This window comes from Orycteropus afer, unplaced genomic scaffold (assembly GCF_000298275.1).
Source record: "Orycteropus afer afer isolate SDZICR_OR568_19922 unplaced genomic scaffold, OryAfe1.0 scaffold00134, whole genome shotgun sequence".
Classification (NCBI taxonomy): Eukaryota; Metazoa; Chordata; class Mammalia; order Tubulidentata; family Orycteropodidae; genus Orycteropus; species Orycteropus afer.
Window position 1 is genome coordinate 3,672,099 of NW_006921721.1, and position 12,940 is coordinate 3,685,038.

Sequence of the window (12,940 nt, forward strand, 5' to 3'; positions counted from 1 at the left end):
GGGGGGGGGCAATAAATGAGAAGACATATTTAAAGAAATAGTTTTAAAAGGCAAAAGAAATATAAATAGAACAGAAGAAAAATAAAACCCATAATATCTGGTTAGTGGGGAATAAAAAAAGAGCTAGAGTGAAAAAATAATTAAAAATAAGCAAAAAGAAAAGCAAGGGATGGGAATAACCAAAAGAAAGAAAAAAGATAGGACCAGGAAAAGAGAAGAGAAAAAAAGAACCTTGGAAGGGAAAAAGAAAGAATAAAAAAATAAAAAGAAAAAAAGAATAATTTTTTAAAAATTCTGGGAGGCAGGCAGGACAGGGCCCCCAGGCTCTATCAGAACACAGACTGGGATGGAATTCCTGCCTATCCAAAATGTGGGTGGGGGTGGGGTATGGCTGCACCTCACCAAGAGGATGTGGGGTATTAGAATATCAAGGGGAATATTGCACCTTTCCAGTCATCAGCCTCTAGTATGACTGCCCCTGCTGTCCTCGACAAAAGTTCACTGGTGTCTGAACACTGGTGCTTTAAATATCCAATATGACCACACCACTTGTAAACATCCAAAATGGCTGCACCCTCTGTACAGCCGAAAGAAAACAGCTCAGTTTTTCTCCTTCTTTGGTGTTTCTTTTTTTAGTCATCAGCCACCAGTGCAGTTCTCCATGTAGCTGTTGGTGAGCAGGGCTAATTTTTAATTACTGCTCAGGTCCTAACACCACTTGTAAATATTCAAACTGTTCATGCCATCAGAATAGCTGACAGTCCACAGCTCTGTTTGTCTCCTTATTCATTGTTTTCATTCAAGTTCTTCTACTAATTGGTATTTAATCCATTTCAGTTTCCTTCTTTTCAAAGCTCCAGGATTATCTTCAGTATATGTGTCAACTGGTTTCTCTTTTCTTCATTGAAGAGGGTCTGTGTAGCTTGTCTATCTATTCCACTATCTTACTGGAAGTGCTCTGTCAACTCTCCATAATGATTCAGTGTCTTTTCAATTTACTTTAAAGTGTTGAACTCCCTGTCTCAGCTTCTCATGGCTCCAAGGGGCCCAGGACACCATTACTGCTCTCAGCTCTTGGGCTGACTGCTCTCTAAGAAAGAAGGGCAGTGGGGTACAGCAGTTAAGAGCATGGACTCTGGGGCCAGGTTAAAAACCTAAACCAAACTAGTTGCTGTAGAGTTGATTCTGCCTCATGGCAATTCCATATGTGTCAAAGCAGACCTATGCTCCACAGGGTTTTCAAGGAAGATTTTTTGGAAGTAGATCACCAGGCCTTGCTTTCTAGGTGCCTCTGGGTGCATCTGAACCTCCAACCTCTGTGTTAGTAGCCTAGCACTTAACTATTTGCATCCCCTATAGACTGGAGCCAGGTTACTTGAGTTGAAATCCAAAATTTTTATTTTGGGAAAATAGGTAGATGGTGGCTTTGCTACCAACACAGATGTGACCTTGGACAACTTCCCTGTGCCTCAGTTCTCCCATCTGTAAAATGAGGAATAATAATAGAACTGATCTCACAGGGCTGCTGTGAGGAGTTGATGAACCTTGGTTGAAGCATTTAGAACAGAGCTTATCACAAAGTGTGTGTCTATTAAATAAATGAAGAGGTGGGGCAAAAACTGTCCCTTTAGGGGTGAGCAGCCTGCTTCTCTCTCTTTTAATGCATTATATTTTAACCACAGCCTCTGAAAATAATGCACTGACCCTTGCTGTCTATGCAAAGGCTCAGCAAGGGACAGGGAGCAGCAGTTGGGCCATGTGGGGCATGGATGCCTAATCAGTGTTGGAAACTAGCTCCCAGACAGAACCAACAGGAGCATTCAACCCTCCCAGTTCAGCAAACATTAAAAGCATGGTCTTCTGTAACAACTAGTTACAAATGCTTATTGATTCAACAATAAATAGATATTAACAAGTAGGCTACAATTCCAGCTTCTGCAAAGACTAAGCCCCCATCAGCGAGTGTGAGCAGGTTTCAGGGCCCAGGTTTGACCCTGAGTTGTTGCTGCTCACTCAGTGGTCATTTTGCTCTCTGCTGACAGGTGAGAGCCCAGGAGGCTCATAGTGGGAGTCAGACGCAGTAGCATTTGCTCAGCTTGCACTCATGAGTTCCATGTCTTTCCAAAGCACTTGGCAAAAGATTCTTCTCCACAGACTCATAACTCCTCCCTTTCACCTGTGCAGAAGGCCTCAACCTGCAGGTATCCATGATGTACCAAATGGCTGAGGTCAGCTATGGTGAGTGCCTCTTGCCAGGCTGCCTGAAGGGAGAGAAAGCACGCAACATGGGCAGGAGAGAGGAAGCAGTGGTCTAGGAAAGATGGGCGGTGTGTGTGGGGGCGGTGAGACCCTTAGAAGGACCAGTGAGCAGTCAGCATTCTCTGAAAGGACAGGAAGGAAGCAGATCAGAAGCGAAACTTATCTCATGTTTGACATTTCCCTTTTCCTTTAGTAAAGGAAGGAGTTAATACAAAACCAAAAAACTGCCTCCTGTCAAGCACCCGCATAGGCTGAAAACCCGCATTGCTATCTGGCAATGAGAATGGCTGGACGGTGGAGAATCTAGTCTGAAAGACTGGAGGACAGCATCCTAGACTGAGAGGTCTGCTGGTACGAGTCCTATTTTGAAATGCCACTGTTGGTGCCCATCCTGGTCAAGGTGAGGGATGCAGCATTGGCCCACACCTGCCCACCTAACCTTCATTCTCACAGACTAGTCTGGGGTGTCGACTCTTCAGCGCGACCCTAGCCCTGACAGGGAGGCAGGATCCCCCTGCCCTGCCCTATGCACCTCCCTACACCCATAGACCCCACTCCCCAGTCAGGACCTCTCACTAACGCTCAGCACCTCTAGGTTGTAGGTCTGTTTATGTTCTTATTCTGGGGGAATTCAAGGAATCTTAAGTCAGTATTTTAGGAGCTTTGGGGTTTAGAAAACTTGTTACTAGTCCTGCTTTGAGTCCACACAGTCAGTTGAGAATACATATTGAGTGTTCAATAAATGTGTTCATTTGTTTATTCAACCTATCATTACCTACTGAGGTCAAGTAAGCTGAGGTCGGGAGTACATGGATGATGCAAAAGATTACTCGCCCCACTCAGCCTGGCAATCTGTTTCTGAAAGGTCACAGCCTTGAATACTCTGCCCAAATGGAGTCATCATGAGTCCCAACTGACTCCACAGCAATTTTTTTTTCTTTTTAAAGATGAGAGCTGAAGAACATCTGTTGGATAAATAAATCTACATTTACTATTTATTATTGTTCTCCAGAACATTTTATCATTACTATGGTTACCCACTCTGGTTGATGTGACTGTTGATTCAGTGACGGCAGGCAGGCACCACGCTGCTCTTCCCAGCACATGCAGTTCACGGTGTCTGCATACAATGGTTACTGAAAATATGTTCTTTGAAGAAGTAAAGTAAGGAGTAGGTGTCATGTCTTCAGAGCCTGCCAGCTATCCTGTTCTGTCAGCACTAGACCCTGCCTTGGTCTCACCAGTCCTAAAGATTGATCTTGCCTACAGCTCCGCCCCAATGCTGGGGCCACCCAGGCTGCCAGATTGCCATCTGCCCACCTAGATTGTCCTGTATGACTCGCCTTCCCTTCCTGTTCCTGGCCATCTGTATTTGCTGCCACCCACCACCTGTCACATCACATTTTTCTGAAATCACTGCTTGCCATTGGGCTATCCCCAGGGTCAGCCCACCTCTCAGTGTCCAGCCTCCAGATCCTGGCTCTCCTGGGCCAGCCATTCCCTTTGTCACAAGCTCTCTGCTGCCTATCCTGAGGTCAACCTGTTTAGGTTAGAGCCTACAAATCATCAGTTAACAGGTCAAGTCCAGCCTGGACTTGTTTTGTTAGGCCTGTGTAGTGTTTTGAAAATTTGGAGATTTAAATCTGTGTTTAGAGCTTTCTTGAAAGATAGGAAAATCTGGCAAAAAGAACCTGGGCTCTCCATGATCACCACAGAGCAGCATTGCAGTGGTTGTCCCTTTAAGACAGGGTAAATGGCTCTCCCATGTGTCATTGTCCTCACCATGCCCAGCCACTACAAGCTTAAGGACTCAGGCCCAGTGAGGGTATCTTAGAGATTCCCGGTTTTAGGATCAGAAAAGGTGATGCTACTACCCAACAGTTCTTGGCTTCAAGCTGCTTCCTGAGAGTGAGATGGAAACTCTCTTTTATTGTTTCTAATTCTGTAAGTTGGTTTCCTCCCAGGGTGCAGCCACTGGTCAATTCCCTGCATTCCTGGGACAGAGCTAATCCCTGTTTCCTGAACCCCCCAGGCCAAGTCCCAGGATCCTGGGGGCCAACAGGTAGGGGTTGGAGCTGCCTTACTTGGAAAGTACAAGTCTGTTGTTGGTAATGCCTATGACAAAGATCTCCTAGTGGGCTGCATTGAGCCACATCTCACAGCCAGCATCATCTACAAGTGGACCAACAACCTGAGGAGACCCAGAATAGACATGTTCTTACCAGATAAGCAGCCTGGCCCTCCTTGGGCCTGAATTGGACCCAGGCAGTCTGACACAAGATCCTGTCCTTATTAACCATTTGTCTCAAGTATCCCCAGAGGTGAAGCAAGGGGAAGTTACCTTAGTATTTGGGTCCCTTTCAATCTTCTAGAATCACTGCTTCTGATAACCTTATGGAACAGAATGAAATTAACCAATTTCTTAAGATTTTCTTAAGGCCCCCCACTCTAGCTATACCCCATAATCAGTTCTCAGAGGCAGAGAAGAAGAGTAGTAAATTTCCCTTCTAGAAATGTACCCCAAATCTTTCACATCCTAAGCATATACAATTGTCATTTTTCCCCAAGCAAAGAGATAAGATGGATTATATAATGGTGAAAATATAGACCAGAAACCTAATCAAGGCCTAAAAAATTCAAGACTCAAATCTCTGTGCTGAAAGTCTTCAATCTTTCTAAATTGAACTGAGCCCTCTGTTAAAAATAAAACAAATAGGTATAAATACAATTTTTCAAAAAGTTAAATGATGACACTAGATTTTGCTTTTCCAAAGCAAAACCTATTAGCAAAACTCATTACTTTATAAAAGGATTCATCTCAGAACTTCTTTAAAGGATGAGCACATTTGAATATAACCAATACGTAGACTAGCATTTCAGTGCGGGATGCTGTCTGAAGCTGGTTTTCAGTGTGTGACTTCTCCCTACTCCTCCCAACTCACCACCCTGGCCTCTCTCCACTGGCCAGGCTCTCAGCAGGTCCAAGGCTGAGGCCTTGGCAGAGCTTCCTGGAGGAGTTAAAAATAAGTTTGTGAACTGGAACAAAATCATACAAAGAGAGACCCAGAGAGCAATGGGCCAAGGTCTAAAGTGGAATCTGGCATAGCCTGATAAAATCTTCTCTGTCTCTCAAAGCCATGTATTTGGCCTCCAAATCAAAGCACAAAGCCTGGATATTTCAACAGACCTCTCTGGCATGAAACAGAAGCAGCCCCAGCCTCTCTGTTATATTTGAAAGATGCTCAGCAAAGGAAGGGAGAAGAGTTTCTGATATTAGAAGTAGAAAGTGCAGCCTGCTTCAGCAATTGGCTGCAATTGTTTTTTGTGACATTGCCACGATGGTGTCTGGTGATGTTTCTGTCTGATTTGGAGAAAGGATATTTACTTTACTCAAGACATTTTTGTAACATTTCTTCTGAACCTGCCTTCATAGCCATACAAGAATATCACTCTCATCTTTTATAGTCATCCTTCACTTTTACAGCTTTTCATTTACCAAAAATGATATTACTCAGTTTTATCACCCACTGTAATCATGCTTGGCTTCAAAGAGCCCTTAACTGTCTCAGTACCACTGAGAAACAATAATAAAAGCACAATGGTAACAATAAAGTACATATACCCTGCGCTGGGCATTGTTCTGAGCACTATACAACATTATTTCATTTAGTCTTCACAATCCTGTGCACTGAGCACTACTATCGTGAACTCATTTCACAAATGAGAAGAATGAAGCAAAGACAGATTAAAGTAACTTAATACAAGTTCCTTAGCTAGTAAGAGTCACTGAATTAGCATTCAAATCTCAGCCACTTGATTCCCAAATTCATGCTTTTAACCACTGTTACAGCGTTTTTAAGAAGTAAGGAGCTCTGGTCTTGCAGTGGTTAGGGCATTTGGCTGCTGACAAAAAGATTAGTGGTTTGGACCCACCAGCCTCTCTGCAGAAGAAGGACGAGAAAGTCTGCATCCATAAAGATTTACAGCCTTGGAAACCCAATGGGGTGGCTATGAGTTGGAATCTACTCAATGGCTGAGCTTGGTTTATTATTATTATCTTTAATACTTAATATTTTATTTTAATTTTATTTTATTTTAATATTTTATTATAGGTTTCACACACACACACACACACACAAAAGTTTATTGAAGAAGCTTGAAGGGCTGGTGAAGTAGAGAGAGGAGAGTGGGGTGACACCTCTCCCCTTACCCCACCTAGTGCATAGTTAACGGATATGAGCACCTGACAGCAGCCTTCAAGAGGGCAGGGTCTGGACCCCATAGCACATGTTGTCTGGAACAGCAAAGTCTATCTGCTGAGGTTTGGGCAAGGTTGTCCATAACCTTGATAAACTCCTCACAGCTGACCCCAGTCACTGAGGCGCCGAGGACTCGGCAGCCTCCCCCTGGAACCCCTCGCTTCTGGCTCTCTGTCCCCGCCCCCGCCTTCCGCAGGCTGTTTCTACCAAGGAAAGGGAATCGCTGTTCAGAACCTCCACTCTTTCGACCCCTTTGCCGATGCAAGTAAGGGTGATGACCTACTTCCTGCTGGGATTGAGGATTATATCCATATAAGAATTCAATAGAGAAACGGCAGGAAGTTCCTTACTGTACAAGGGATCGCTGATGATTACGATAAAAAGAAATCAGTGAAGGCCTTTAAGAAGAAATTTGCCTGCAATGGTACTGTCATTGAACCTCTAGAATATGGAGAAGTAATTGAGCTACAGGTTGACCAGCGCAAGAACATATATATGCCAGTTCCTTGTATAGGGTGCACTGGCTAAGGACGACCAGCTGAAGGTTCATGGGTTTTAAGTGCTTGTGGCTCACTGAAGCTTGAGTGAGGATTTCCTTGCAATGAGTAGAAAATTTCCCTTCTGTCCCTTGTCACAAGTTTAAAACCTGCAGCTTGTATAATGTAACCATTTGGGGTCCACTTTTAACTTGGACTGTGTAACTCCTTCATGCAATAAACTGAAAAGAGCCATGCTGTCTAGTCTTGAAATCCCTCATTTAAACAGAGGTCAAGCAAAAGGCGCCAGCAGTGCCCAGCCTGAAACAAGGCAGTAACGAGATGTTTCAGCCAAGCTCGGACTCCCAAAATCACAGATGGCTATGTCTGGCCAGAAGTTCCCCTGTCTAAAAGAGCATCACCTACCACCTTAACAGCCCTTGGAGGAGCTGAGAGGATGGGGTGAGGCAGCAGTCCGCTAGAGGGAGGCTTTGGTAGCAAAAGAATGATCCCCTGGTGTCTCCCAACCTGCCAAGGTGGGCAGAGCTTAGGAGAAGGCACCTTCCCTCTAGTGAGGTGGCAGGATATCTGGTTTGTAGTGATAACTGCTTTGGAAACCCAAGGAGGGGTCGCTATGAGGCAGAGATGACTTGACGGCACTTAATAACAACAACAACCCAATGTCTTTATTCTTTTTGACCAGACATATCCTAGCTAAAAAGAAGAGAATAAAGAATAAAGATGTTGGGTTGTTGTTCTTTTTGACCAGACATATCCTAGCTAAGGGAGCTCTGGTAGCATAGTGCCTAAGGCACTTGACTGCTAACCAGAAGGCTGGCGGTTCAAACCCACCAGCCACTCCTCAGAAGGAAGATGGGGCAATCTACTTCCATAGTGATACTGCCTTGGAAACCCAAGGAGGGGTTGCTATGAGTCGGGTCCGACTCGACAGCACATAACAACAACAACATTCTAGCTAAGGGCTGTCCAAAGAACACCAGAATGTGAGGCCAATCTAAGTTAAACTTTTGACAAGGGAACAAATTTCAAGCTGATGTATCTGACATGTAGCTAGCCCTGCAGCTTGCAACTTACTAGCAACAGCTGCCCAATGTCATATGAAGTACAACTGGGTTCCTTTTTTGTCTCCCCCCCCCCTTCAGTTTTAATGTTATGTAATGTATTTAAACTCTTATTTAAGTAAAACTTGTTTCCAGGAAAAAAAGAGAGAAAGAGAGAGAGTCCAAAAATTTTTGAGAAATGTCAGCATACTTAGAGAAAGCATACACCTGTTTTGAAAAGGTATCCACATAAAAACATACTTTTATGTGAAATTCTGATACTATTGTTTAAAATATAGGGCACACTGTCTTATACATCAACAAAATCTTTGATATTAAATTATATTATCCATTGCTTTTACTCCCCTGCAAGCTCTGTGTGGTTTTATATAGAAGATAATCTAAATCCATTTTAAACTTTTTTGTTTTCAAAGAAAAATAATATCAGCAGCCTTTTAAAAAGATCCTTTTTAAAAGTTCTGTCAACAGTAAAATTTTATATGCCTTGCCCTTGGGTAAATATTATAAAGTTGGTTTTCTGCTCACAGGACTTAAAGAGGAAAACCAAAGTTTTAACTGCATTCCTTCCCTCTGTGCCTCAAAGGCAACACAAAGCACACAGGAAACATGAATATATGTCTTGTTGTTGTTATGTGTTGTCAGACTCATAGTGACTCCTCATTGGGTTTCCGAGGCAGTATCACTACGGAAGTAGATTGCCCCATCTTCCTTCCGAGGAGTGGCTGATGTGTTTGAACCGCCAGCCTTCGGGTTAGCAGTCAAGTGCCTTAGGCACTATGATACCAGAGCTCCTAATATATGTCTTATCAAATATAAAAATATTAAGTGAGATACTCTTTGAATTGCAAATCAGTCAATAACTTTGTGTGTGTGGACCTACTATGTGCCAGGTGTCACACATCATGAGAGGTAGCAAAGTGTAGAGGTTAAGAGCATGGGCTCTGCAGTCAGACAGTCTTAGTGTGAAATGAGCTATGCCACATACTAATTAGGTGATCCTGAAGAAGTTTCTTAAACTCATTAGCCTGTTTCTCCATCTGTAAAATGGGGATGATAATAGCACAGTCATAGGAAGATTAAATGAGATAATCCACAAAAAGCACTTATCACAGTGCATAGCCAAGATAAGCACTCACTAATTATTATTATTAAGAAATATATAAAAGGCTTATATAGATCTTATTCTCAAGTAGTTTACATTATCACAAATAACTGTAATGGGAAGCAAAATATTCTATATATCCTACAAATAGAAAAATGTATTAATGAAACTTTTAGAACCAATACTCATAATACTGCCAGAGTAAAGTGGAGGAGTGATGTCAGTGAAAATGGTAGAACAAGGGACCCATGTTTCCACAGAAACACCTAAAAACAAAAAGAACCTATCAGAATCAACTTTATTGAAACTCTGGAAAACAGTCAAAGGTCTGCAGCAACCAAGAAAATGCTTAATCAAGAAAAAAGCAATTGAAATCCAGTAGGAGAGCTTTGTGTCATTTTCACTTACCCTAGTCCCATCCTCCCCTCTTGGCTCAGTGGCAGTCTTGAAGACAGCAGAATTCTTCTCAAAGAATTGTGGTTGTTTGTTTTGACCTGACAGGCTCCATGAAAGACTAATACAAAGGGCTTGCCTTTATTTTGAGTAATTCAGAACTCTTTGAAGACACAAAAAGATTCTACAAAAAGGACATTTGTTAAAAACCCTTAAAAGCAAATAAAACAGCCACTGCCAGCTGGGGCAAAGAATATCAGTTAGAGCAAACAATAGAAATGCCAAAGAGCCAGGGAGAAAAAGCTGGGGAGTGAGATGATTTGGGGAATGAGGCTTTTGAAAACCTTCCAATATTTGGGAATCTAGAAGGCCATGAACATGCCCAGAATACGCAAAAGTTCAGAGAAGACCTAAGAAGGCCCTAAGTGTTCACTTTCGGCTAACATTCGAGTCTATGAAAGCAGGAAGTGAAGGTGAAGGGAGAGTGAACTGCCCAACTGAGTGTTGAAGGAGCCTCAACATACACACTAATCCTAGCTACAACCACAGGGAGATTTTCCCCGCCTTCGCTCCAGGAATTTAAGTAAATTTCTGTCAGTTACTAGCTTACATGAAACTAATGAAACAGAGATTCCGATCCTCACATACAACAAAGAACACAGTCCTTAAAAAAGTAGCTTAGAAAAGACATTAAACAAACAGCTACAACCTAAAGCAAGCAATAGCAAGAAGTGGGGAGTAGGGAGAATCAGATTTCCAGAGTTGCCACATTATGATATTAAAAATATCTGACTTTCAATGAAAAATTATGAAGTGTGCAGAGAAACAAGAAAGAATGGTCCATTCACAGGAAAAAGAGAAATGAACAATTCTTGAGGAAACCCAGGAATTGAGCTTTCAAAAATAAATAAATAAATAAAGACTAAATCAACTGTCTCAAATATGCCCAAAAATGTAAAGGAAAACACAGATAAAGAACTAAAAGAAACTAAGGGACTTATGTCTCACAAAATAGAGACTATAAATAATGAAATATAAATACAAAAATTAACCAAATAGAAATTCTGGAGCTGAAAAGTACAGAAATATACCCATACATCTACAGCCAATTGATTTTCAGTAAGTATGCAAGTCCATTCAATTGGGAAAGAATAATCTTTTCAATAAATGGTATGGAGATTTGCACGTGAAAAAGAATGAATTTGGATCCATACCTCGCATCATCTATGAAAATTAACTCGAAATAGATCAATGACCTAAATATAAGAATTAAAACCACACAACTATTAAAACAAGAAAACATAGAGAAATCTCTGAGATCTAATTTTTGACAATAGATTCTTAAAAACCACCCCAAAAGTAAAGCAACAAAAGACAAAATAGATAAATTTAACTTTATCAAAATTAAAACCTTTTGTTCATTCAAAAGGGCTTTACCAAGAAGGTAAAGAAGCAATGTAAAGAATAGGGAAAATATTTGAGAAATATATATCTGATATATCCAGAATATATAATATCCAAAACATATACCAAACTTATATAACTCAACAACACTAAAAAAATTAATAAATGGGCAAAAGATTTAAATGGACATTTTCCAAAGAAGATATACAAATGGCCAAAAAGCACATGAAAACATGCTCAATGTCATTTAACCCCCCCCCCAAAAAAAAAAAAAAACAAACCTATTGCCATCCAGTCAATTCTAACTCATAGTGACCCTATAGGACAGATTAGAACTGCCCCACCAGGTTTCCAAGGCTGTAAATCTTTATGGAAGCAGACTGTCACATCTTCCTCCCATGGAATGGCTGGTGGGTTTGAACCACCAACCATTTAGTTAGTAGTTGAATACCTTAACCTCTGTGCCACCAGAGCTCCTCATTTGTCATTAGGGAAATGCAAATCAAAACCACTGTATACCACATCCTGGCAATAATAGCAAAGTTCAACAAAACAGAAAACAAATACTGGTGAGGGTATGGAGAGATTGGAACTCTCATATACTGCAGATGGGACTGTAAATTGGTTCAACCACTGTGGGAAATAGTATGGCCCTTTCTTAAAAATTTGGAAATAGAAATACCATTTGATCCAGCAATCTTGCTAGTAGGTGAGAGCTGGAACATGAATAAGTATATGCACACCCATGTTCATCATAGCACTATTCATAATAGCAAAGAGATGGAAACAACCTAAGTGCCCATCAACCAAGGAATGGTTAACCAAACTATGGTACATAAACACAATGTAATACTATGCAAATTTAAAAAATAATGATGAATCCATGAAAAACTTCATAACATGGATGCACTTGAAGGACATTATGTTCAGTGAAGTAAGTCAATCACAGAAAGACAAATATTGTATGAGTCCACTATTATAAAAAGTCAAGGAAAGATTTACACATGGAAGGAAATTTTCTTTGTAGGTTACCAGGGAGAAGAGAGAAGGGAAAATAGCTAGTTAGGTAAGAGACATGTATTGATTTGAGTGAAGGGAAAGGCAATATACCAACAGTAGATGACCAGCACAATAACTCTAGTGGAGAGCTGTACAAGAGATAGAGACAACAAAGATAAATACTATTGCATACACAATTTTGTTTTATCAGTAACAAAAAACATTAATACATAGGTAGATACATAGGCAGATATGAAAGATGATCAGGTATGGATAGGTGAATGGGAATATACCCATGACCATATACAGCTTTGGTACATGATATTTCTACTTATATATTTACATGTGTTGTAAAAATCTCCACATATATAGTGACACTAACAGGGGGCAAAGTTATGATAACTTCTTAGTCACAATCAAATACCTTGAAGGAATGAGTCACTGGGCCTGCAGGCTCAGGACTATGGTCATGGGGGATATCAAGCTCAATTGGTATAATATACTACACCAAAACATTGTTCTACATCCCACTTTGGTGAGTAGTGAGTGGACTCTTAAAAGGTTATGAGCAGCCATCTAAAATGCAATCATTGGTCTCTTCTCATCTAGAGAAAAAACAGTGAAGAAAATCAAAGACACATGGAAACAATTAGTCCAAAGGACTAGTGGAAACTGAGAACTTCAGCCTACATAAAACCCTGGCCCAGAAGAGCTAGATGGTGCCCCGCTACCACTGCCAATCAGTTGGGAATGGATCAAAATTGGAGATCTTGGATGGAGTGGGAAAAAAATGTGGAACAAAACTCAATCATTTAAAAAAAAAAACAACCCTATATTACTGGTTGTGGAGAGCCGCACCACGGCATTCTATTCATCTTAACAAGGTCACAATACTTCCCTTCTTTGTTTTGGGCCTGTTGGACATCTTCAGACCTAAGTTTGCGTTTCAAGACCTGTCTTGAGCCT

The 12,940-nt window shown here is 41.2% G+C and overlaps 1 protein-coding gene across 1 annotated transcript in view; it reads left to right on the top strand.

Moving 5' to 3' along the window:
* Positions 1 to 12,940, top strand: part of SERPINE3 (serpin family E member 3) — a 106,490-nt gene that overhangs the window by 60,092 nt on the left and 33,458 nt on the right. The window contains 6 exon segments of the mRNA XM_007945247.1: positions 2,066 to 2,133; positions 2,135 to 2,238; positions 3,043 to 3,047; positions 4,298 to 4,326; positions 4,328 to 4,374; positions 4,377 to 4,485. Coding sequence (XP_007943438.1) covers positions 2,066 to 2,133; positions 2,135 to 2,238; positions 3,043 to 3,047; positions 4,298 to 4,326; positions 4,328 to 4,374; positions 4,377 to 4,485 — 362 coding nt within the window.